The following is a 25,941-nucleotide window of genomic DNA, read 5'->3' as shown; positions in this document are numbered from 1 at the left end:
CATCTACCATCCCACTGCCCCGTCTACCATCCCAGTGCCCCATCTACCATCCCACTGCCCCGTCTACCATCCCACTGCCCCATCTACCATCCCACTGCCCCCTGTCTCCTGCCTCTCTTTCCAGTTTTCTGAGCAGGGATTTGTACAGTAACTTTAACATGTTTGTTTTGCAGNATCCCACTGCCCCATCTACCATCTCACTGCCTCATCTACCATCCCACTGCCCCGTCTACCATCCCAGTGCCCCATCTACCATCTCACTGCCTCATCTACCATCCCACTGCCCCGTCTACCATCCCACTGCCCCATCTACCATCCCACTGCCCCCTGTCTCCTGCCTCTCTTTCCAGTTTTCTGAGCAGGGATTTGTACAGTAACTTTAACATGTTTGTTTTGCAGTATGAGATCCTGCTGTGCGTTCAGGATCAAGATGATCCAGCTGTGGATGTGTGTAAAAAGTTGTTGGGAAAATATCCAAACGTAGACGCACGATTATTCATTGGTGAGCAGAGACTTGTGTTGGTTCAGTGTTTTCCATATTGGGTTTATGGGAAAACTTATTCTGAGGTTATGATCTGCCTTAGTAACTAACTCCATCTGACATATAGGCCATGATTTAGTCTTAGCACGTGTTCTCTGGTTTTCAGGGGGGAAGAAAGTTGGAATCAACCCCAAGATCAACAACCTGATGCCGGGCTATGAAGGAGCCAAATATGGTCTGGTCTGGATCTGTGACAGCGGCATCAGAGGTCAGTTATATGTTGGTTTGTTGCTAACATACAAACTGCAGACGCCGATGCTAACTCTGTATATGTGTGTGTGTGTGTGTGTGTGTGTGTGTGTGTGTGTGTGTGTGTGTGTGTGTGTGTGTGTGGCAGTGAAACCCGACACTCTGACAGATCTGACCAATCAGATGACAGAGAAGGTGGGATTGGTCCATGGGTTGCCATATGTTGCCGATCGCCAAGGCTTTGCCGCCACACTGGAGCAGGTAAGCTAACAAGTTAACATCATGCAAAGTCTGCTGACTGGTTTCCAGGTGTGCATGTGAAAAACAACTTTTAGCGACAGGCTAACAGTGCTAATGTTGTGTTACAGTATTTGTTTAAATGCTGTTTAGCAATAGCCTCTAATGCTAACGTGACATATATTTTCTAACCAGCTTTTTTTAGTAGCTGTCAGTGCTAATGGTGCTAATAGATGTATTTTCCTTTACAAGTACACCTCACATGCTGTTCTTTGTTAAGCTAGCTAACTAGCTGTTGGATGGTAATACATGATCATTTCCAACTATAATACTAACTAAAGCTAAATTATGTATCCCATATTTGTCGTTCCATCAGCTAATGCTAACCTCACCCCTGCATGTTGCTAACATGACAAAGATTCTTTTGCTAACAGATGCTAATGCTAACTTGTTGCCAGGTGTATTTTGGGACGTCCCACCCTCGCTCCTACATCTCAGCTAACGTGACGGGGATAAAGTGTGTGACGGGGATGTCGTGTCTGATGAGGAAGGACGTGTTGGATCAAGCCGGCGGATTGGTCGCCTTTGCTCAGTACATCGCAGAGGATTACTTCATGGCTAAAGCCATCGCTGACAGGTTAGCACGTTAGCTTTAGCACCAGTCCAGTGATGTGGAAGTGAAGCTGGTGATTAATTTTTGTCTGTCTCCTCAGAGGATGGAAGTTCTCCATGGCGACACAGGTGGCGCTGCAGAACTCGGGGTCGTACTCCATTGGTCAGTTCCAGTCCCGCATGATCAGGTGACCTCACAGCTCTTCGTCTGATTGGCTGTTTATATTGTTTATATTTAAACATTGTATTTATAATAAAACAATCTGTATTTAATCAGCTCAGCTGAGACCTGCTGACTCTGCTGTCACTTTGTTTTAATTTAATTAGTCTTTTATTTACATTTTATTGTGTTATCTTTTATGATGAATTTAGTCGACTGTATTTATGTATCTGATCATATTGTCTTGTCTTGTCTTGTCTATTGTATTGTTTCATCTGTGGTGTCCTATGACACAATGACATGTTTCATGTGTGGCTCAGCCTGTCGTCATGGTGATGTTGATGTTGTGCAGTTTATTGGTGTAAATATTAAAGTTGTGTTTCGTGTGTTCAGGTGGACGAAGCTGAGGATCAACATGCTTCCTGGCACTGTGCTGGAGCCCGTCTCCGAGTGCTTCCTGGCCAGCCTCATCATTGGCTGGGCTGCTCATTATGTGTTCAGGTATGCAGCCAATCTGTTGTTTCTGTTGTGTGCAGATATTAACTCTTTCCTCACCAGGGTGTTGTGTTCAAGTTTCCAGCAGTTTGATCATCTTCACTGGTCTTTACAGGATCATTGTTATACAAACAGTATAAACATCAGACTAAAGAACAGACTGTTTGTTTTATTATTCTGTCGTATATTTATTTTTATCATATTATGATACATATATTTCATTTGAATTTGTGACTTCTCATAAAAAAACAAAAAACCAACAACATTTCGGACAAAAAGCTGAGAAAAATTTATTTTTTATCAAAGAGTCATTTTCAATATAAAATCAATTTAACTTTTACATTTTTGTTTTTTCTCATTTCCTTGCGTCAGTCTGAACTGTATCATTAATAATAATCTCTTTGAGTCGCAGCAGTGGAACATGTTGTCACGTTCAGTCATCGCTCAGTGTTCTGTTGTCTCCGTCTCCTCCGTGGTCGTCATGGAGATCCCGTTTCGTCCCACCATCTCATTCGTTTCTTCATGCAATCAGATTCAGAATGTTGATCAAAACAGGAAGTGTCAGAGTCTGAGTCCATCAGCGTCTCCACCACTTGTGCAGCCGTAAACTTTTCCGTCAGCATTTTCCTGCAGTTTACAAGCCGCTACATCTTCTTCCTGTTGCCAGCGGATCTTCTTCTTCATTTGTTTTTGGACACGGCGGTGCTGTTCTGTTTCAGGAGATGTGTACCAGCGCCCCCTGTCTTATATTAGTAGAAACAGGGACTGACAGAAAATCTCTGCAGTGGCAGGGAAAGAGTTAATAACAGCAGCAGTTAGCTGACTGTGATCTTTGTTTTGTTGTTGGATTTCACAGTAAAGAGAATTTAAAGTGTTTCCATCAGACTGAAATGTCCAATAAGATTAAAATAACGCCATGAGCGGTGACTCTGGGGTTAAAGGCAGGACGACCCTTAAACACCTGAACGCTGTGAAGGATCAGGACCTTTGACAGCTCAGGACGTCTGTCTCAAAGACAAACAACAGCCTTTATGATGATTGGACAGATGCTCATTTATTTACGTCTCAATCTCAACTTGGCCACGCCCCTCTGTGGAAACACTGTCACTTCCTGTTGGTCAGAAACATTTTGGGGACATGCTTTAATGACTTGGTGACGTTAGAACAAATCAATTTATGGACACATTAGTTTGGAAGTGGTGGCGCCCCCTGTTGACTGTTTTCAAAATAACTGAACACAGTGGTTCATCTTTATTACTGAACACATCCTGTGAGTTTGTAATGATTGGACAGTTTCTGATTTATAATCAGATTTGTGTTGTGCCACGCCCATTTTTATGCATGAGAGGCGCCCCCTAGTGGTCGATTTGAGGCAAGCGTTCAGGGTGTGTCGGTGGTACCCCTTCACACGTTTCCTGTAAGTTTCATGATGATTGGCCCAACGGTTATGGAGGTAGATCTGTTGATGTGCTAAGCCACGCCCCCTCTAAAGTTCATTGGTCAGTATCTGAAAACACAGCGAGATATCAGCAAGCTTCTGATAATGTCTGATGATGATGATGATTCACAGAAACTTTGGTACGAATCAGACACACAGTTCAGGAGGAGCAAACGTGTTTTTCATAAAAATTCAAAATGGTGGAAAATCTAGCGGGCGGACCGCAGTGGTTCTGAGGCTCATTCATAGAGCACATTCAGATGGACTCGTGTGTCGAATTGTCAGTCCGACACATGGTGTGAGGGGCGTGGCCTTTCAAAGTTTGATTTTTTGTGGCGTTAATTGCAGCGCCACCATCAGGCTGTGTTGAGCAGCATCTGGTCACAACTTCCAATCAGTGTGTCTGTGATGAACCATCTCACAGAAATCTGTCAAAACATTTCTGAAGACAAAAAGACATCAGGGCTTCAGCTCAAAACGTGGCGAGCTTGACCCCGGGTGAGGTGTCACATGACAGCTGTTTAGTGTAACATCATCACGGCCCTGTCGTTAGTCTCAGTGTCTGTACGAGAAGTCATCGTCACCTGTAACTGGTTATTGGACAGTTTGTGATTATTGACCAGAGCATGTGAGTGGAGCGGAGCGGGTAGCGGGAGGATTTTGTGTTGAGCGAGGAGCGGCTATTTTTTTTAAAAGGTGGAGCGGAGCCTTATCTCTCGCTCCAATTTTGCTCCGGTCGCTCATGCCCTGCCCAGAATGCATCTTTGCACCTGCGCACACCCACACTATTTTCTTTCAAAACTATGGAGTTTACTGTGTACTTCAGAAAAGAAACAGAGAAGAGAAGCAGCGGTACCTCGGAGAACGGTCCCTAACTGCGGGGAGAGGCGAGAGGGCTTCCCTGGAAGTCGGCCTTAACCTGGTCCATCTCCTCTACACTTTGACTTATTTCCACCCTGCCAGCGGTACCGTGTAGAACGGTCCCTAACTGAGGGGAGAGGGCTTCCCCGGAGAATCTACCAAGCTCATGTTTTATTGGTGCCGTAGCATTGTTTCGACCTCTCATTGGTCCGACGTCCCGTTGTTCTGATGTGTGATTATACTAGGCTATACTGTATTTGTGTACCATAGAGGATCAGCAACGCAACAAAAGTAGGCTACTGGTCGAGATACAAGTGTCATAGAGAGGAGAGAGTGAAACACCATCACCTCCTGTTATTAACTCTGGGGTCTGGGTTATGTGGGGAGCTCTCCGCGGTGCTGAACGGCTCCTGGCGGGCGTATTTCTGCCTTGATGGTGCGCTGCGACCGGCTCTGGGTCAGCTGGGAAAGGCTTGAGGCGGAGCAGGCTCACAGCTTATGTGTTTGCTACTTTCTTTTTCATTTTAACCCACACCATGATCTTTTCCTGACCCTAACCAAGTGGTTTTTGTGCCTAAACCTAACCAGACCTTAACCACAGGGCATCATGATGATTTCGGAACAACGGGACTTCGGAACAATGGGTTTAATGTGGTTGGAACAATGGGATGTTGGAAAAATGGGCAGACCCCGTTTTATTTGTGAATAGAAGATTACAGGTTAGGGTAGTACGACGCAGTTTTTTTGAGCGGGGTGGTGAGCGAGTGGAGCGGGATAAAATTTATGATGGAGCGGAACGAAGAATGCGTAGAACCAAGCGGAGCGGACGAGTGGCGTAAAGTGACAGGTCTGCAAGCGAGGAGCGGAAATTTTCACCCACTCCGCTCATATGCTCTGTTATTGACAGAGACACAGCTGCTAACCACCATAGACCCCGTGACCAGCGTCGGGCAGCGTGAACGGAGGGAGCGAATTTAGAGTTTTTAGTTTGTGTCAGAGTGCGCTCCCACACTCAGAATGAGTGTTTCTGAACGCACCACTCACATCATCTTCCTCCATCGTCTAAAACAAGACAACAGAACTTGTTAGCTAGGGCTAGCTAATGTCTGTGGAGAACTGTGTTGCCTCCAGCTAAGCCCCGCCCACCAACAAACATTGATCAGTTGTAAACACTGTGATGTCATGATGATGCATCTTGTGTGTGTGTGTGTGTGTGTGTGTGTGTGTGTGTTGCAGGTGGGACATGATGGTGTTCTTCATGTGTCACTGTCTGGCCTGGTTCATATCTGACTACATCCAGCTGACTGGAGTTCAGGTACTCACATCAAACATGCTTTTAATTTGAAACACAAATACTGATCTGATCAATGACGGAGATGTTTACACGTTTATTTTGAAAGGGTTTCATTAGGTCAGAAATAATATGATGATATTATACAATGTTTTTATACACTTTTATTTTGGCGTTTAAAAAGTTGACAAAAAAAAAAAATATATATATATATATATAAAAATTAAAAAGTAAATATGAAGAAAAAGAAAATAAAAAAAGAAACGGTTATTATTGTCATTGGTTATTGATGATGACATCATCGCGCAGGGCGGCCCGCTGTGCTTCTCCAAGCTGGACTTTGCGGTGGCGTGGTTCATCAGAGAGTCGATGGCTGTGCAGATCTTCCTGTCGGCTCTGTGGGACCCGACAATCAGCTGGAGGACCGGACGCTACCGGCTGCGCTGTGGCGGCACCGCAGAGGAGATCCTTGACGTCTAGTTACCACGGCAACCGCCTGCCCTTTCTTCCTCCTCTTCCTCATAAAGGTGGAGAGGAGGAAGAGGAGGAGGCGTGAAAGAGACTGTTTGTTTTTGGTTTTTTTAATGAGAAAAACTGAAGAGTGTGTGTGTGTGTGTGTGTGTGTGTGTGTGTGTGTGTTTGTTTAACTATTTATGTTCCTTTTGGTGCTAAAAAAACCCGAAATGATGCCAGAACAAGCCAATGAGAGCGCAGGATGGAAGGAAGAAAAACATTTAAAAAAGGAGAAAAAGAAACGGGAGGGAGTGACGCATCGCACTTAACAGCTGATCTCTGATCGACCAATCATTAGAGAGGAGCCAGTATTCTCTCTCCTGATTGGCTCCTGACAGTTTTCTGAATGAACTAATTGTGACTGAAGATGAAACAGTTTGACGACGTCTGACGCCTCAGAGGAAACGTGTCGGCTGCGTTTCAGACGCTTCCCGTCAGTCGTCGTGACGTCCGTCTGTTTCAACAAAGGTTGGCGAGGACTGTGAAGCTTTCACTAAGACACAGTGCAGATTGTGTTGTTGGTCCTGAACAGCTCCTGATCCAGGTTCAGGCTCTGATTGGTCAGAGGTCCGTCCCCTTCCTGTGTCCCTGATTCCAGAAATAAGGACAGAGACGAACAAGGTGCCATGAGTCACCAGAGATGCACCAACCGTCCAACCAAACTTCAGCCTGACCGGCCGATCGGTCTCAGATGTAGCCGATCCTGCTCAGATCAGATCGACATGCAGGCGCCACACGATGGCGGGCGACACAAAGAGCAGCACGGACAGGATGTGATGTCATCAGAGCCGCTGCAACTCTGTGTGAAGCTAACCAGCAGGCGTGGGTACACCACCCAAATCTGTTTAGACCTGATAAGTCGCTCACAAGTGTAGCATAGAAAAGCTAATGCTAACCGGTTCATGTAAGTGGATGGGAGATGCTAAAAGGATTAGCTTCTTAGCGCAGGATGTGTAACTCAATAAAACCACAAATATAGGTGGTCTACCCGTCTGCTAGTTAGCCGATTAGTCAAGATAACTAGCAGATTACAGTTAAATAACTCAAAAATGTCACATCAGAAAGCTAATGCTAACTGTTTCGTGTAAGGAAATAGAAAATGCTAAAATGATCAGCGCCACATTGCTGGAGGTATAGTGAAATAAAGTTAGGTGGTCGACCCCAGTCAACTGGTTAGCCTAGTTAGCTTTCTAACCAACCAGTGTCCATCTGATAGATTAGATTAATTCTGTGGCGGACAAACGTTTAAAGCTCATCTCTGGGAAAAAAACAAAAAGATAACGTAACCTGAGCTGATGTGACAGTGTTTCAGCAGCTGTTGTGAACGAGGTTTTCTAAAAGTTACCAACATTTATTTTCAGTGAGATTTTTGTGGCTGTTTAAAGAAGTCTCCGGTGGCTCTACAGAGACATATCTAACATGTCGGTGTGTGCGGTCAGTTGTAGTTCTTAAGAAGAAAATGGGAGTTGGCAGGTCAGTGTTTTAAAAAATCTGAATCTGCCAGGAATTCTGCATTTGGCAGATAATCCAACAGGTCAGGAAAGTCACAGTTTGTGTTCGTACCATTATTTTTTCAGCAAACTACGTCTCTCGTCTCGCACGATGTTCCAACATTGTGTCACCAACATGGCTGCCACCGTGGCCCAGGTGTAACCGTATCATTGAATCCTCCAGTTCAGCATTTTGGTCGTCGCCATCTTTTTATTTATTTTTTTATTTTAGTGACCATATTTGGAGGAGAAGGTGAGTTAACCCTAACACTAGCTGCTAGGTTGGTTAGCATTTACAAAACTATGGTTAATTATAATGATGCTAATGCTAATTCTTGCTAGCAAAAACAGGCTCAAAACCATTGAGTTCAACCAAACGCTGAACAAGACTTTTTAGACGACCGAAACGTTACCGTTAAACTTTCATAAACTGAAAACACACTAATATTGCAACAGCCGCACTTACACTCTTACGCCACGGTTACATCACTTTCCCGATGTTGTCGCCTTGTTAGCAACTTGTTAATGAACGCAACCAAGCTGTCAAAGAGGCCCCGCCCCCTTAATGATGTGTACCTTTGATCCTTAATAAAAAGTAAACAGGTGAGTTCTGTAAAAGTCGTCATGAATGTTGAGATGATGTTTTTGTACCAGGCTGTAAACATGTTTGTTTCTACATGTTAGCGTGGAGCTCTGTGGGGACTGACTCACTGTTGGAGCCGGCCTCTAGTGGACGTGAGAGGAACTGCAGGTTTTGGATTCATGTTTCAGCCTCGGAGGACGCTGCTTGGTTTTTGTTAACCAGGAAGTGAAATAACGAGCTCAGACTCGACCTCAGGCGTCGTAGCTTCAGAGAGACCCGTGTGACGCCAGTGTCGTGACTCGTGACGTCTTTCTGATGACACAGCTTCACCGTCTCACAGTTTTACAACAAACTTTCACTTTGTTCATTTGATCATCTGAAACACCTCATGTCAAACTCGTGGCTCAGTTTAAACAGGGTCAGAAAATCAGTTGTCTTTGACCGTTAACTACCGAACACATTTTTCTCTGAATAATGTCCTGTGATGGACGCAGGAAGGGGAGGGACTTGGCCTCTCTGTCGGGACATGTGACGGACATTTGTTGCTGAAACAAGTTTAAAAATCAGAGGACAGACGGACAGAGGACAAAAACATGAATCGACATTCTCTTCATGTCCAGAGAAACAAGACGGGACTTCACTTCCTGTGTCTCACTTCAAACAGCTGATCAATCAGATCAATAACCATTAATGTCTCTCAGTTCGTCTCCTCTGTTCATGTTTCTGATTAACGGAGGATCAACATGAAAAACATTGATCTGAGCAGCTGTGAGGTTTAAACACACAATCGGCCAATAAGGACGGACGCTGATCTCTGATTGGCTGATTTTTTTTTTTTAAACAAAAAACAGTCGACTGCGTTTACTAAAATTAATTTTTTAAAAACTGGAGATATTTTTTCTGACTTTCTTATGTATCTCTAAAACCGAAATTATTATCCAATAATTATTTTAAAAATTTCAAATGTTATCGAGAAAACCTCAAACTGAACGATCTTTGTTACCAAAAACTATCTTACTATAAAAAATAGTAAACTATTATCGTAATTATGACACATTTCAAAATTACAAGAACTTTAACTCGTCCTTGTGAGAATTGTTTCAGTGAGAAAATTAGTGACCTGTAATTCTAAAGAATAACGACATTGTTATTTTGTGAATACAAAATCGGTATCTCACAGTTTTGACAAAGTTAAAAGGATCGCTGGATTTTGGTCTCATAGTTACTAAAGAATTCCAAAGTGTAAATATTATAGAATATAGAATTGTCATAATTATGAGGATGATTGGAACGTTATCGGATACAAAATCAGTAACTTGTAATCATAAAAAATAACTTATAAGAAAGACATCTTTGTGAATACGGAACCAGCATCACTTCACTTTAACAAAAATGCTATAAGTACGAGATTTTTGTCTCATAGTAACAAACTAATTATAAAAACAGTTGAATTTGTATTCTAGTTACAAAGAACTCCACGAGACGTCATTAACGGAAGAGATACGAAGTGTTAATTACAAAAAATGTCTTTAATTTTTTTTCCCCAAACAAGTTTAAATGTCGAGTTGCCACAAAAACGCAAGATCAGCCAATGAGATCAGAGAATTTTGTTGTTTTGAAAATTCGTTTTCTAATATTGTTCACCCCCCCCCCCCCAAAAAAAAAGGAATCTCAATTCAGCACTGAACAAACTCCAGTATTCTGTGACGTTCTAATGGTCGCAACATTTCACGTAAATCACAAAACATCAAAACAAACACAAACATAAACAAACACAGGACCAAATAAATAAATATTAAAGGAAAAAACACATTTCTGAACTTGAGTCTGAACACTGAAGTGTGTGTGTGTGTGTGTGTGTGTGTGTGTGTGTGTATTAAAGCTGTGTTGCTTTACTGTTAGCCATTAGCTGTTAGCGTAGCCACAGGGGGTTTGGTTGATGACGTCAGCTGGGTGTCGGACGAACCCGTCGCCGTCGTCCAATAGGATTGTTAGGATTCTTATTTGTTTATTGTTGTTTTTTTTTTTAATTATGATGATCTGCTGTAGTCTGCGAACCGACCAATCACAGCTGAGGATTGTGTCAACACAGGAACAATAAAGTTTTATCCTTTGAAAGCTGAAAGTTAATGTGTGTGTTTGTTGAAAACATCCCACAGTGTGATTGGCTGGAAGAACAGACGGTGGATGGAGCTTCCAGAAACCAAGGATAGCCATTGGTCAGATCATTTCTTTATTCAGTGACTCATGCTACAACTTCCTGCCCCCCCCCCCCATGCACTGGTTGAATATTAAAAATAAGTCACATGATCATAAACAGAGCAGAGGGCTGCAGTGTCAGAGTCTCTGTCAACGTTCACACTTCACTATTCTGAAACTCAGCGTGGAGCGTTGGCGTGTCGTCTCATGTCGGACAGATGTTGAACACTGACTGAAAATCTGAATGACGATATTTTAAATGTCCAACGATGTTAGAATTTCACATTGTGTGGGCGTTAACGTCATGACGCTCTGCAGACGTTGGGTTTTCAAGACGTTTGCAAGATGTTGCATTTTGGTTACTGACTAACACAAAACAACAACAACCTGAACTCTACCGTTGGCGGCAGCTGGGGAAACATCGTGAAAAAAAGTGACAAATTTAGCAACTTAATTAAAAAAATAAATAAATAAATAGACAGGTGACAAATTTTGAACCCTCTTAGCAACAACTCAGCATTTCCAAAAAGCAATGAGCAACAATTTTTGACTTTTCTGACCTGCTTAGTGATTAAATTTCCATAAAGGGACTAGTGACAAATTTAGTGACTTAATTTCTGTGTGACCCTCTGACCAGGTGACGTCTGCAGCGTCAGCTCCAATGGAGATGTCGTCAGGTTCGTAGGTTCAACACGCAGCAGTAACGCGCTGATCTCACCTCATACAGCCCTCTGCTCCCACAATGCACAACAGATACTTTACATTCATCAGCATAAACAACCACAGGCTACGTTCAGGTACAAAAACAGTTTGGTTTATCAGTCTTTTTTTTTTTTTTGGTTCAAAAGTGTCAAAGGTGAAAAATCTTTCAAAATAAAAGATCAGTCGCAGATTTTCAAAAATAAACTCAAACAGTTTTCATGGACTGAAATATAATCTGAAGGTTTTGTGACTGGTTTTCAAATAAATATATTTTAAATAGTGTTTTTCATGTCAACGTGTTTCTCAAACATATTTACTACAAGTAACAAGTATGTAACACATGACATGTTTACATGAACACGTTTTGTACCATGTTACATACGAGGGACATGTATTTAATATGAACAGCTTAAATACAACTACACATTAACATACATGTAACACGTAACATTGTGTTGTCACGTATGCTACAATTCTACACTTGACAGTACATGTTTAACACAGTGTATGCTATTACAAACATATGTAATGCACAAATACTAACTTCATGTTAGTGTTTAACATGTACTTGTATCTTACTTCATATTTCCAACATGATTATGATCATGTTTTACATGTTGTAATGTTTAACTGTAACATGATTCAATCTCACGTACTGTAGCAAGTATTCTGCCATGAATGTGACATATAACATCTTGATTTAGCATGTGCCACGTGGTATGTCACATGATCCAGGTATGTCACGTCGCAGGTGTTGTAAAAAGTGTCAGAGGTTTGTGTGATACAAGTTCAAGAGTAGATCATGTTTGAAGATTTAACGAGCATGGTGACGTAACGAGCGCCGTGACCCATTACATACGTGTGAGTAGAACAGAAGTACACAGGATGTAACGAGTGGACAACATGGACACACCTGGAACCTGTAGGTTGTCACCGGGGGCGGGGCTTTGACATTAAATTAGTCCTGAAAATAAAGAAGGTGAAAATGATGTGCATGTGTTGGGGTTAGCGGTCGTCTCTGCGCCGACTGTAGAGATGAACGACGCTACTGAAGTTTAAGGTCGCTGCGCTCACACTGGTCACTGTTCTGCTTGACGTTGCGTCCACTGATGTGTGATGTCATTGTGACGGTGTGGATCTGTGCTGACGTTCACAGACAGCGGTCACAAGGATGTATAAACAGAGCTGGATACAGCGTTGGAGGCGGGGCCTTGTTTGTTGCTTTGGACGCTGCTCAGAGGCACTAAAACAGTGGAGGGTATCTGTTTATACATTACTTATTTATATAAATGATTTTATTTTGTATTTATTTCACTCCAGATTTTTTAAAAAAGAAATGCAGGTTTGAAGCGTGCATTCTGATTCTGCAGATTTTTAAAGAAAACATGCTGTCCAAAATTTTAGGGATTTTTTAAAAATTTAATTAAATCAATTAATTTATTTGTTTTTCGATTTATTTATTTTTTGCCTGAAAATATTTTTGGGTGATTTTTTAAGAAATCATGCCTCGTGTTTCAAATGTTGGCAATTATTCATTTATTTGTGATAATTTTATTTTGCTTTCAAAAATACTGGCAATTTATTTATTTATTTATTTTTTAAAGGATCTTTTTTTTTTCTTTGAAACTATTTGGCAGGTTTTTTTTTTTTAATGTTTTTTTTTTTTGGTCAATTTTTCTCTAGAAATTTTGGGTGCTTTTTTTTTTGGCTTTACTGAGTTTCAGTGTTTCTTGAAGGAAACGCCTTCAAAGGCATGCTTTCTTTAAAAGTCACCAATGACATCATCTATCAGCCAGAAACTGTAAAAACAGAAATTATCTTTGGATTTTTAAATTTCTGACGGACCTCTAACACATCGCATGTGACAAATTCTTCGGTCAGGAAAAAAACAAATATTATCTGAGATTCAAACAGTCATATTTGATCGAAATCATTTTTTGTCTTGTTTAAAATTTGTCCAAAAATAAACCGTTTGTACGTCAAGAGTTAAAAACTGAGACTTTTTTTGTAACTTTTAACATCAAAAATCTAACAAGTCATTTTTGGTGGAGGGAGGCTCATGGACCCCAGCGCCCCCAAAAGATGTTCACTTCATCTGAGCAACATAAACAAAACTACGTTACGATTTGATTTGTGTAACGAGCATAAGTTAACAAAAAAAACTGCAAAACTTTTTAAACAGGAAGTGATGTCATAATGAGAGAATGACTTGGTCCAATTAGAAGGCACACAAACTTTGGCTTGGTCTGACCGCCGCCCACTTTTTCCCAGAGGCGTCCAAATGACTGAATCTATGTTTCACTGCTGTTACAAAATAACGACATGAAAACAAAACTGACTCAAATTAAAACCAATATTTACAATATTTATGTTGTAAAAACAAAACAAAATCACCAAAATTAAAAAACACAGTTTAATTGAAACAGATGAAAGTAATTTGTTGCATTTTATCACAAAACAAAACAAAACTTTCAAGTAAACACAAAAAAACCTAATCAGCTCTGGTTACAAGGTCAAAGGTCAGAAGGCAAACTGGGAATCGGCAGCTTCCTGTTTTTCTGTGGCTTGTTTCCTGTTTAAAGAAAATCATCGACACCAAAAAAAATCCAAACATGAAATAAAAACCTAAAGATTTTCCAAAAACAAGAGCTGGACTTGAATTAAATATATTTTTAATAGAAAAAAAGAAGGTCTGACATTTGAAGATCAACCAATCACAGCTCCGACTGACACACACACACACACTGGCACACACACACACACAAATATGTATATGTATATATATATATGTATGTACACACACGTATAAATACACACACGCAGGTACGACAGGTGGGCGGGGCTTCGAAAGCATTTCATGTTGTACAGTATAAACACATTCATGATTAAAAAAACATTCCCGAAAAATAGATACCAACGTTACGACATTAAACACAAATTAATTTCAAACAAAATTAATTTTACAAAAAAATCTAAAGTGAGATCAAGACAACCCGCCACCAAACCTCCACCCAAACACCAGGTAAAAAATCAAAAACCAGCAGGAAAATAAGGCACAGAAGAAGTTGGTTGAGCTCGCAGCCCGCTAACACTCCACAACAGCAGGAACCAAAATAATCAGACGGTAGAATCGAGTGCCGGCGTGAAAGGCACGTCGCTGAAGATTCAAAAAGCTGTTAATCAGTCAATGTTTTTGCATTTCAAAGATCTTTTCTTAAATTTCACCATTTGTTTTCCAGGAGTTCATGAAAAGGCAGTTCAGAATATAAACAATTAAAAACAAACAAACAAACAAAAAACCTCAAAGATTTGAAAACTGGAGAAAATAATTTGCTTCTGTCGTAAAAAAAAAAAAAAAAAATCGAAATAAATAACTTTATTTTACTGATTTTATTTGTATTCATGTTGAGTAACTTTAAATAAAAAAATAAAGAGACACTAAATATTAAATATTTTCATCAGAGATTTAAAGAAAAAAACATCACGTTTTAATTTGAAAGTTGTTTTTTTTAACAAAAAATGTTTTTTTTTCATGACGATAATTTAACATTTAGAAGAAAGAAGTTCAACTCACATCAGCGCGTTGTTTGACTCCGTTACCCACAAAGCATTGCTACTGGGAGCTCAGTCTGCTCGCGAATGTGCTCTGTAACCTCTGTAACCATGGCCACGCCCCCTCGTTGTGACATCATCCATCACAGTGATGTCAGAGTGTTTGTAGGCACAGAAAGCTTAGTGGTGTCGGGGCTCTCCCATTGGTCCCTTTGTTCCCACCATGGGCCAATCAGAAGCCCCTAAGTCTGGTTAGCTCATTGGCTCCAAAGGTCAAAGGTCAAAGGTCATACAGACGGGTCAAAAAGTAGGAGGGGGAGACTCAGAGGTCAGATGGTGGACTTGGAGATTTGAAGGTCAGATGGTGGACTTGGAGATTTGAAGGTCAGATGGTGGACTTGGAGATTCTAAGGTCAGATTGTGGACCTGGAGACTCGGGGGTCAGATGGTAGACTTGGAGATTTGAAGGTCAGATGGTGGACTTGGAGACTCGGGGGTCAGATGGTGGACTTGGAGAAGGAGACTCGGAGGTGCTGGTTGTGGTCCAGCTGGTGGTCGTGCAGAGCGATCAGAGCCTCGATAGCTTCCTCCACCGACGCCAGCTGCATCAGCGCCATCTTCCTGTCCTTCCTGTGAAGGTGCGACAGGTTCAGGTTCGTCTGAGCGACAATAAACAACTCGTTTTTAAAAGCGATGGACGGACGTTTGAGTTACTCACTGGAAAAACTTGAAGGCTTTGACCGTGAACCCAGTGGAGGAGAACAGGTCCTTCAACACGTCCTCGCTGACCGAGGAGCTGCGAAACAAACCAGGAAGAGATTCTCAGAAAAATACACAACCGTGAGAAGCTTTTCAACACACTCAAGAAAGTGCGCTTTTCTACAGCTTACATGCGCTTCAAGTCACACATGCGCTTCACTGAAGTGCACGTGCTTCGAGTATGTCACCCGCTGCTTTACTAAAACATACATGTGCTTTAGGTTGTGCCACATGTGCACTATTCTAAAGTGTACGCATGATTCGTGTCACGTGCGCTTTAGTAAATCATACGCACACTTTGCCTGCACACTGACGTGTACACAGGCTTTAACTTCTGTGCGCTTTGCCGAAGTCTACGCGCTTCGAGTAAGTCTCTGTTTCCCACAGCTTACACTGGCCTAAGGTCACGTGTGCTTTTCAAAGCGTACACATGCTCTGCATGCTTTAGTAAATCATTCGCACACCTTAAGTTGTCTGCGCACTGCACCACAGCATGCGCACACCTTAAGTTGTTTGCGCACTGCACCACAGCATGCGCACAATGCGCACACCTTAAGTTGTTTGCGCACTGCACCACAGCATGCGCACACCTTAAGTTGTGTGTGCAGTTTTTTTAAGCATACGCTTGCTTTAGGTCACGTTGCATGTGCGCTTTTCTGAAGCATACATGCACCTTAAGTTGCACACGCACTTTACTAAAATGTGTGCAGGCTTTAAGCTGTGTGCGCTTTACATAATTGCATGCACTTCAAGTCAGACACCCATACGCTTCGCTAAAATGTACACACGCTTTAATTCGCATGTGCGCTTTTATAAAGTGCACGTGCTTTAGGTCACGTCACATGTGCTTTACCAAAACATACAATTGCTTTAGGTCACAGGCGCTTTTCAAAGTGTACATGCACTTCAGGTCACGTGCCCTTTTTTTTAAAGTTTAGAGTAGAAAGTCATTAGTCGTCCCTGAGGGGTCATTTGGTCTACAGCAACACCAACGTCATAAAATCATACATGTGCACTTTAAGTGCCAGTGCGTGCTACTAAAGTGTACGTGTGCTTTGGGTTACGTGCACTTTTCTTGAGCTTTAAGTTGTGTCGCATATGTTTTACTAAAGCGTACAAGCGCATTAGATCACGTCCGCAAACTTCAAGTCCAATTACTGAGATGTCCCTGCACTTAATGTAAGTCACGTGTGCACTTCATTAAATTGTACACGCTCTTGAAGTCGCATGTGCGCTGAATAAATCGCGCATGTGACTTACTGAATTAAAATTGTCAGAAAATGCAGAAAAGCTTTGTGTAAATAAAAGAACGTACGGGATGTTGGAAAGGTGCAGCGTGGCCGACGGAGGGAAGATATTGTTAAAATTTTTGGATCCAGGTTTCTTAAAGCGGTGGAGGGCAGAGCCTGAGAAGTCTCGAGTCAGCGCCTGCTCTTCTTGCCCCGCCCCCCCGCGAGGCAGCTGTACCACCGGGTGTTTGGACAGCATCACCCGAATCACGTTACCATGGAGACGCTGCCCGTTCAAGTGACTCATCGCTGTGGAGGGCAGAAAAAAAAAAAGATCTAATAATGTATTCAACAGGAAACTCGTCAAAGCGCTCACTGAGACTTTAGATCAAATATTAATTTAACAGATCATTAATCATAATCAATTAATGTGATCAATATATATTTTAATCTTCCACCATGATTGACTGACTAATAGAGATGACATCACACTTTTCTGTTCACTGAAACAGAGGAGTCACATTTTAGATGTAAAGGACTGAGCGTCGCACCGAGCTGAGCCTGAGTGGCGTCGCTCATCTGAACCAGAGCGTTCTCCTTCTTGTTGAAGAGGATCTTCACTCTCTGAACGTCCCCGTAAACACCTGAAAACACAAACAACAACACCTGTAATTATCTTCATGACCGCCCCCTGCTGACCGCACGCCATCAGGACAGTCTGTAACAGTATAGTGATAGTTACTATTGACTGATCTGTTTCTGTCCGTCACTTATTTACAAATGATCAGATTTACACCAGCTCCAAAAATAATAACAATTATAGCTGCTGCACAGCGATGGGTCGGGTCCGGGCATTTTTAGGCAATTCTGAGCAACAAGCAGAAGAATTGGAAGACATTTAGCAACACAATCTTCCTTTTGCATCAGCTGAGGCTTGAACTCACAACCTCTGAGACTAAGAATCACTTTCTATCTCACTGAGCTAATTAGTCAGTGACAATTCATGTGTAGCTTCACAAATTGACTAAGCCAGACGTGCAGGTTTAGCAGCCGTCCATGCATGGAAAAGCAGATTTCAAACCACTGTAAAAAATTCAGTTATCGAAACAAAAATCTGAAAATACACATATTGCATCTAGACAGCATGGAGATGTTGGTAATTTGTTTGTAACAATGATTGATTTGCTCCATAAGTGAAAAACTGATGTTTAAAATTGCCATTTTTACATTGACTCCAATTGTTCACATTAGAGCAAAATTCAAAATGCTGTCAAAAATTCAGTTTTTGAGATAAAATTCTGAAATTTGCCACACATCATCTACCATGACTCTAGAATTTTGTCATTTTTTTCATGAACATTGAAGATTTATTTAGCAAGAATTTGCATGTATATGTTTACAGTACCGTTTACAGTCAAACATTTTGATGCACTGTAGGCTCAATTTTTGATAAATCAAAAATCTGAGAAACATAGTTTTTGTAGGACAGTCTGAAGATGCTCTGTAGCAAGTTTGGTGTCAATTGAGCAAAAATTGTGGGAGGAGATAGGTTTAAGAAGTTTTACAGTTTTTGAAAAAAACAGAGTGATGAACTTCATAATTTTTAATAGGTTTAAATGTACAAAAGTTTCTTCAGTATTGGGGCTACAGTTTGATGAAAGTTGTGAAGTTGTAGCACGTATGGTTGATTTGTTATGAATTTTCAAAGTTTTGAACTTTAGACGCTTGCTGTAGCGCCACCATCAGGACTATTGGCTTGAGTTTACAGCTGAGGATATCTGGCATGAGACTGGACCTTTGTGCAAAGTTTGGTGAGTTTTCACCCATGGGAAGAATGATTTCCTCGAAAGAAGAAAGAAGAGTTTTTCCTGATCAGCTGTGAGGGTCATAAGGACAGAGGGATGTCGTATGCTGTAAAGCCCTGTGAGGCAAATTGTGATTTGTGATATTGGGCTTTATAAATAAAATTGACTGATTGATTGAAGAAAGAAGAAAGAAGAAGAATACCTAGGATTACAATAGTGTCCTGGCAGCTTAGCTGCTTAGCTGCCAGGACCCTAATAAGAGTAGTTTTTAATAACTGAATGTAAACATGTAAAACATTCACAGTTCTTATTTAATAACTGAAACACAGAAAACAACTGATGGTGTTTCTTCCTGCCATCAGCAGCTGGTGTTTTCTTACCAAACAGGATGAAGAGGCAATGAGGAGAGACGCTCTGCAGAGACAAACAGTGTTAATAAAGTTAGTTCAAAGCTGTGGCTGATTCTCAGTCAGTGTCAAAGTTTCTGTTTCACACACTGGGTTATTCGTGTCATCATTGACGCCACTAGATGATTTCCTTTTTTTGTTTTTTAGTAGATCGTCAAGCTGCACGCAGCAGACTGAGTGGCTCAGACCCTCCAAGCCCCGCCCTCTCTGTTTATCGACCACAAATGAGACAAGCTAAGCTAGCTAGTAGGGATGTCCGATCACGTTATTTTTACAAAATCGGAATCGGAAATAAAAGATCGTAGGAATCAAAACAACAAAAATGGCCAGGTTTTTCATCTATGTTGTTCACTGTTGCCTCCGCTTTCCAATGTATAAAGATAGAGGCCTATTTTGTTTGTTGAAGACAAGAAAATATTGAATTTGTTTGCATTTTGTGCTGCTGAACCACCGATAAGCTTTCTGGATACTATTTAAATAAAAAACAAACCTTATGGGACAACTTAGCCTGGTTCCAGACCACAGACCCCACACACTCAACTGAGTAGGCTTGCATCTCTGGTCTGGCATACTGCAATGAATTTGCGATTTATCTCGTCCACACGATGGACGGACCAATGAACGCCGGGGGTGGGGGCGGGTCTAGCGATTAGCCAATCAGCGCCATGCTAATGGCGACCGCTACAGATCCTACAGACCACATTAACGATGCTATCGAGGTATTTCGCCACTACTCGCATTAATGGAGGACCAAATTAAGGAAGCTGCTAAACTGGATTTAACGGCGATGGAGCTGGGCGTGCACGACGACGGAGACATTTTAAACGGGCAATGCTCGCTTGTTTTCGGCACCCCCGAGGCATGGATACTAAAGACGTCAGATTCTGGGAGCGTCGTTGATCTCTACTGATTGGTTAGGGAAAAATCAAATTCCCTCCCCCTTGTAAATCGCCTTAAATGGAGGCGATGTCAGACTGAAGGTTCTGGGAGCTTCAGTCTGACACTCAGGCTAGGGACAGCTTGGATGTATTCTTTTTTTCTTTCTTTTTAATCTAAATCTCAATCGTATCGGACTCGGTTTTAAAATAAAGGGCTCGGTATCGGATCGGATGCAAAAAAAATGTGATCGGGACATCCCTACTAGCTAGCTAGTGCACCCTACAGTCCGTGCACCTCACTCGCCACCACTTGGAGACTATTCAGGGTTTCTTCAGCTTAAGGTAAGTCAGATTTAAGACTTTTTAACGCCATATGGAACAATGTTTTATTTTACGATTCAGTCCAAGTGAATGTTTGAGCCAAATTCGAAGATGTGTTGTTTAGATACCGCATTCACAAAAATGAGATGGGCAAGGTCACAGGGACCTTTGACCACCAAAATCTAGTCAGTTCCTAGTTGAGACTAAGTGCATGTTTGTGCCAAATTTGAAGAAATACTCTTAAGGGTTTTTTTTTTTTTTTTGAGATACCATGTTCATGAGCACATGACAGACAAGGTCACAGTGACCTTTGACCACCAAAATCAGTTCAGTCAGTTCATTCTTAAGTCCAAATGACCATTTGTGCCAAATTCACAGAAATTGCATTCACAAGGATCAGACAGATGCAAGGTCACAGTGAATCAGTTCATTCCTGAGTCCAAGTGGACGTTTGTGCCAAATTAGAGAAAATTCCCTAATGGTGATGTTGAGGTGTTACGTTGATGAGCATGAGATGAACGGACACCCTGAAAACATAATTCCTTCGTCTATCACTGGCACAAACGAGTCAACATTAATGACGGGGGTTTGAGACAAATTGACTTCTTTGTTGCGGGCGTGGTGGAGACGGGCGCAGAACAAAACTGGGAAACACCTTTTTGTGTTTGTTGGCAGATTTTCTTGCTCTTCTCCGCCTTGGCTCGCACCACGTTGAGTTTGAAACCTTTTTGGTATCAAAAAAAGCGAGCCTCGTGCATTCGTTGCAGGCGTGTTGCTAAATCTCACTTTAATATACAGTTTTTGTGAAATTCGCACTCCCACGTGTCGTCCAGGTTACGGTGACAGCTAGCTAACAGACAGTGCTAACATCCTCTGACCTCTGGGTTCAGGTTGGACACAAGCAGCACAGAGTGACCAGCAGGAGGCGCCACCTGCAGCGAGACACGAGGAGGAGACACCAACGAGCCAGGGACGGCTGCCATCGACAGACCTGAGGACAAAAAAAAACCAACAACTTTATTTAAAACAGGATGACATGTAAAAACACACACACACACACACACACACACACACACACACACACACACACACACACAGGAAGTTTAGAGCCAACGTCATCACACTGTGTTCAGAGATATTGGATAAAGGAGATACCCCACCGTAGGCTTATCCAATGTTAAGAAAACGGTTACTCTTCCTGTCTCCTAAGTGGGCGTGGTTAGCTCTCCCTCCAATCAGAGCCTCTTCCTATTATTGCAGCCTATTGCTGCACAAAGCTTGGGCATTTTTTATTTATTACTAGCGGTAAATAACTGTTTGTAAGCTAACTGTGATTGTACCGCCTGTTTATCAAGATCACAAGATCTCGCGAGAGCTTGTTTTCTGAGACGGACAGGGCTCAAACAAAGTTAATTTTCTCTTGATCTGTGCGGATGAAAAATGCAGCTTTAGTGTCAGAATGTTGGTGAGATGTGTGGCTTGTGGAAAACGAACCCAATATTTACTTTAGTGACTACAGGGCGAAAGAATTGACCATAAATTGTGATCACGTTAATTTTCCTCATTGACGACAATACATTCAGAGCTGCCGCAAGTCTCCTACGGGGGCGTGGCGCTGACGTCACTGAATCAGGAAGTGAGCTGAGTGGGGTATCTCGCTTCATCCAATATCTCTGGTGTGTTTTATTGTTTCTGTCTCACCTGTGTGTTGGTGGAAAGTTGGTGGGAAAGCTGCAGCTCCGTACGGAGGGAGAGCTACACCTGTAACACACACAGGTAACACACACCCAGGTAACACTCTTCTTCATGGAAGCGTGGAGCACAGGACGCAGAGCTGTGTTAGCAGACTGAAATAATGTGATCAGTGTCAGGCCGAAGTGAAAACATTTCAACTGGTTTGATATTGAGCCAAACGCCAGACCAGACTGCTGTACCCAATATTACCACCAGGTGTCACACTCAACCCAGCAGCCGCACCTGAGTGGAACACAATGACATCTACCTACTAAAGTTAGGTCAACCATTCCATTAGCTAACGTTAGCTTACTTTAGCTACTGTTTTCTACCTACTAAAGTTAGGTCAACCATTCCATTAGCTAACATTAATAGTTAGCAAAGTCTGGTGTAACACTATCAGGGTAACATTACTAGCTAATGATAGTTAACTTTAGCTCCAGATTTCTACCCACAAATCTTAGGTCAACCGTCCCATTAGCTAACATTATCAGTCAGTGTTGGGAAGGGGAGCGTGTCTATGTTTCCAGGGTTCTATGTTCCCCACTTAACCCTGCAAAAAAGGTTCTATGTTCCCCAATTACACAAAAAAGGTTCTATGTTGCCCGCTCAACAAAGCGTAGGAAACATAGGGATGACCCCTTGGGAATATTACTTTATAAAGTAATTTGTTATAGTTACTAGTTACTTTCCCCAAAAAGTAAATTAGTTAGTAACTGGGTTACTGCACTCTAAAAGTAACTAATTACCTGGAAAACTAACTATAGTGTTACTTTTTCATAAAATGCTCAAGTATGTCAAATTGCTTGGACGCCCCCCCCTTAATGGAACTGTATGTAATGAAACTCAACTGTATGTAATGAAACTCGACACTGAATATGTTAAATGAATGAAATTGACACTTCATAGAATAAATCATTATTATAAAACATTGTACACTTCTCTACTCTACACTGGAGCTTGCTTGGGTGAAAACCGCTGCAGTGAACTCAAGTAAAGCCGAGTAACGGTGCATTTTATTGTGAGTAACGGTAACGGCATTATAGCAGGGGAGACAGTAACTTTTTTGATTACTCGCTGCTGAAAAAAGTAGCACCGTTAGTAACGCCATTTATTTATAGCGCCACTATTCCCATCACTGTTACCAGTTAACTTTAGCTAACTTAAGCTGCTATTTTCTACCTACTAACATGAGGTCCACTGTTCCGTTAGCTAATGTTACCACCCAATATAGGTTTCTTTAGCTACTGTTGTGTACCTACTGGGTCAACCGTTCACAGAGGTCTGGTGGAACGCTGTCAGGCCGATGTTATCAGCTCGTTAGCTTACTTTAGCTGCTACTTTCGACCTACTAACGTTAGGTCAACAATCTGTTAGCTAACGTTACCAGCTCACATTTTAGCTACTGTTTATTGCCTACTACATCAGTTGTCCCAGAGGTCTGTCTGGTGAAACGCTGTTAGAGATCTGGATTGTGGCTAAAAACACGGAGAAGTTTTCCCAGCACACTGTTATTACATCCAACTGGAGGCGTGTTTAACACGTCACTTTAACATTAACATTTGACATTAACTGACTCTGCCCCTTCAGACTGAGGATGGAGGGGTTTTTTTTTTACTTCTCCCATTTATGTTCTACTATTTTCAGGGTTTAAAGTTGCCTTTCTTTGATCAAACAGCTGTAAACAGCACAAATCACAGTCGTAGTCTTTGCATCCAGTTTCCCTCTGTCTGGACGGCGCACCGGTGAAAAACATCATATACGAAGAAGCTGTTACTACCAAAGCTAAGGTTGTCCAGGCCCAGTGGTGTGCAGGTATAGTATGCTGCAGCGGCTGCTCCTGATTTATTTCTGACGGGTTTGTATCTCTCCTCAGGTCGGGCGTGTAGACGGGCAGCGTGGTGACTCGGCTGCTGTTCTTTCAGCTCTCTGGTGAACTGAAGATCCTTGGTCATAATCTATCTGTATGTGTCCCGATGGCGGCGTGTTAAGCGGATGGTCTGAGCAGTAACGGTGACTGAGGCTAAGTCGCCTGATTGGTTCTGTTCCTAAGGTCTCATGAGTGTTCACTGGTTAGCATTAGCATTAGCATGAGCTCATCTTACCGAAGGTAGCGGCGGGGTCCAGCTCTCCTGTTGGGAGGTCCGCTCTGGTGAAGTCACGACTCTTGTCGTTGTTGTACTTCACATTGAGCGCGCTCAGTTTGGAGAAGTCGATCCTCAGCGTGCAGCAGCCATTATAGATGTTCTGACCGTCCAGTGACTGAAAGACAGGAGGACGGACTGATGCTGCAATCTGATTGGACCAGAGCTCCATCAGTGACCCTGAGACTGGAGCTGCAGCCCACACCTTCTGTGTCCTTCTCAAATACAGTCTGAGAATAACATTTATTCATGTTTGTATGTCAGGGAGCGTGCACGTGACTCACAGCCTTGGCGTGCTGAGCGTGCACGGTGTCACTGAACTGCAGCAGAGCCTGAAACTGATTGTTCCTGGTGAACGTGATGATCTTCAGCACAGAGCCGAACTTACTGAAGATCTGAAAGCACACCATTATACAGGCGTTAAACGCTGATACAGAACTACAACTACTAACTCGTACTGCTTCTAACAATAATAATATTAGTGGTACCAATAATAACAACAACAATAACAACAGGAATAACAGCAGCAGTGATCAGCGACCTGCTGCAGGACCTCCAGTGTCACCGGATAAAATAAATTCTCTACGATGATTCTCAGGACGGGACTCTGACCAGGCCCTAAGCCCCGCTCCTCTCCACCTGACGCCATGTTCCCAGAATGCACTGCTGCTGCACTGATGGCCTGCAGCACCGCTCTCTGTCAACAAACACACAAACGAAGCTTTACAGAACAGTGACATGTTGAACAGTGGGAGGGACACAAGCTGTCAACTGAAATTCAAAATCTGTTTGACGCAGAGACATCTGGTGGTGGTGCTGCAGACTGCAGCCAACTGACACCTCTCCTGACTGGTAAAGATGAGAACTAACATGGCCGCCATTGCACGTGATGTTTAAATGATTTAATGACATTAAATTAACGTTTAAATGATTTAATGACTTTAAATTTTAAATGATTTAATGACTCTTTAAATTTCTCTGTAAAACTCATCCTTGTTCTACAAATTAAATTTGACTTGACGTTAAAATTCTTCAACATTTCTACTAAAAAGTTAAACTGTGGAAGTGGGCAGGACCAGAGATGCTGCTCCTCACCTGATTGGTCAGATTGTCTGTCTTGAGCTCACGGTGGGTGGAGTACTGAATGAAGATTGGCTGGTTCCTGACAGTAGGCGGGGCTGAGGTGTAGTAGTTCACCATAGTAACAGCCGCTTCCTCTGACGCCATTTCTAAAAACGCCTGAAGAAAGAAAAAGACCAAACTTTTATGACAAATTTAAATAATAGAGTCAAAACATTAACCAGCAACATTCAAGAAAATTAAGACACAAATAAATAAAATTTAAAATCACATTTAATTATGTCACCGAAATTAAATTAGTCTGTCATGAATTAAATTTTTGTTTATTTATTCTCCCGAACTCAGTATGAAGTCAGAACTGTTGGCTCCGCACCATGGAAAACCATTCAGTAGCTGCGGTAGTTAGCCAGCCCCCTGTAGCCGGCGCAGAGCCACATAGCCTTAGCCTCTGCTAGCTGTCCCCCGGTAACCTCCGTGCAGCAGGGAGGCTGGTAACTGTCCGTGAGAAGCGTAGCTCCAAGCCGAAGCCCACGGCTCACCACCAGCCTGTTCACGTTTCCAACCGCTTTTCGCCACTCAGCGACACACCCGCTGAGGATAAAACTCTGGTTATTGGCAGCTCTATTCTGAGAAACGTGAAGTTAGCAACACCAGCGGCCATAGTCAAATGTATCCCTGGGGCCAGAGCGGGCGACATTGAATCAAATTTAAAACTGCTGGC

At 42.2% G+C, this 25,941-nt stretch overlaps 2 protein-coding genes across 3 annotated transcripts in view; one reads left to right on the top strand and one right to left on the bottom strand.

The window, feature by feature from the left end:
- Window positions 1–10,535, top strand: part of ugcg (UDP-glucose ceramide glucosyltransferase) — a 20,393-nt gene extending 9,858 nt beyond the window's left edge. The window contains exons 3-10 of the mRNA XM_050053874.1: window positions 400–502; window positions 648–749; window positions 879–991; window positions 1,426–1,604; window positions 1,681–1,767; window positions 2,133–2,240; window positions 5,770–5,848; window positions 6,134–10,535. Of these exons, the coding sequence (XP_049909831.1) occupies window positions 400–502; window positions 648–749; window positions 879–991; window positions 1,426–1,604; window positions 1,681–1,767; window positions 2,133–2,240; window positions 5,770–5,848; window positions 6,134–6,304 (942 nt within the window). The 3' untranslated portion in view covers window positions 6,305–10,535. The remainder of the gene's footprint in view (window positions 1–399; window positions 503–647; window positions 750–878; window positions 992–1,425; window positions 1,605–1,680; window positions 1,768–2,132; window positions 2,241–5,769; window positions 5,849–6,133) is intronic.
- The window catches only part of LOC126396035 (polypyrimidine tract-binding protein 3-like), a 22,682-nt gene continuing 6,794 nt past the window's right edge, over window positions 10,054–25,941 (bottom strand). For both annotated transcript variants that reach the window (XM_050053860.1, XM_050053861.1), the window contains 11 exons: window positions 25,236–25,379; window positions 24,682–24,837; window positions 24,425–24,535; window positions 24,102–24,258; window positions 21,964–22,023; window positions 21,141–21,253; window positions 19,037–19,070; window positions 17,403–17,495; window positions 16,938–17,160; window positions 15,582–15,659; window positions 10,054–15,493 (listed from right to left, as the gene is read on the bottom strand). In XM_050053860.1, the coding sequence (XP_049909817.1) occupies window positions 15,361–15,493; window positions 15,582–15,659; window positions 16,938–17,160; window positions 17,403–17,495; window positions 19,037–19,070; window positions 21,141–21,253; window positions 21,964–22,023; window positions 24,102–24,258; window positions 24,425–24,535; window positions 24,682–24,837; window positions 25,236–25,379 (1,302 nt within the window). In that variant the 3' untranslated portion in view covers window positions 10,054–15,360. The remainder of the gene's footprint in view (window positions 15,494–15,581; window positions 15,660–16,937; window positions 17,161–17,402; window positions 17,496–19,036; window positions 19,071–21,140; window positions 21,254–21,963; window positions 22,024–24,101; window positions 24,259–24,424; window positions 24,536–24,681; window positions 24,838–25,235; window positions 25,380–25,941) is intronic.

Source organism: Epinephelus moara, chromosome 9, assembly GCF_006386435.1.
Source record: "Epinephelus moara isolate mb chromosome 9, YSFRI_EMoa_1.0, whole genome shotgun sequence".
Lineage (NCBI taxonomy): Eukaryota > Metazoa > Chordata > Actinopteri > Perciformes > Serranidae > Epinephelus > Epinephelus moara.
Note: the sequence above shows the minus strand (reverse complement) of the source record. Positions and strands in the feature narration are given on the sequence as shown.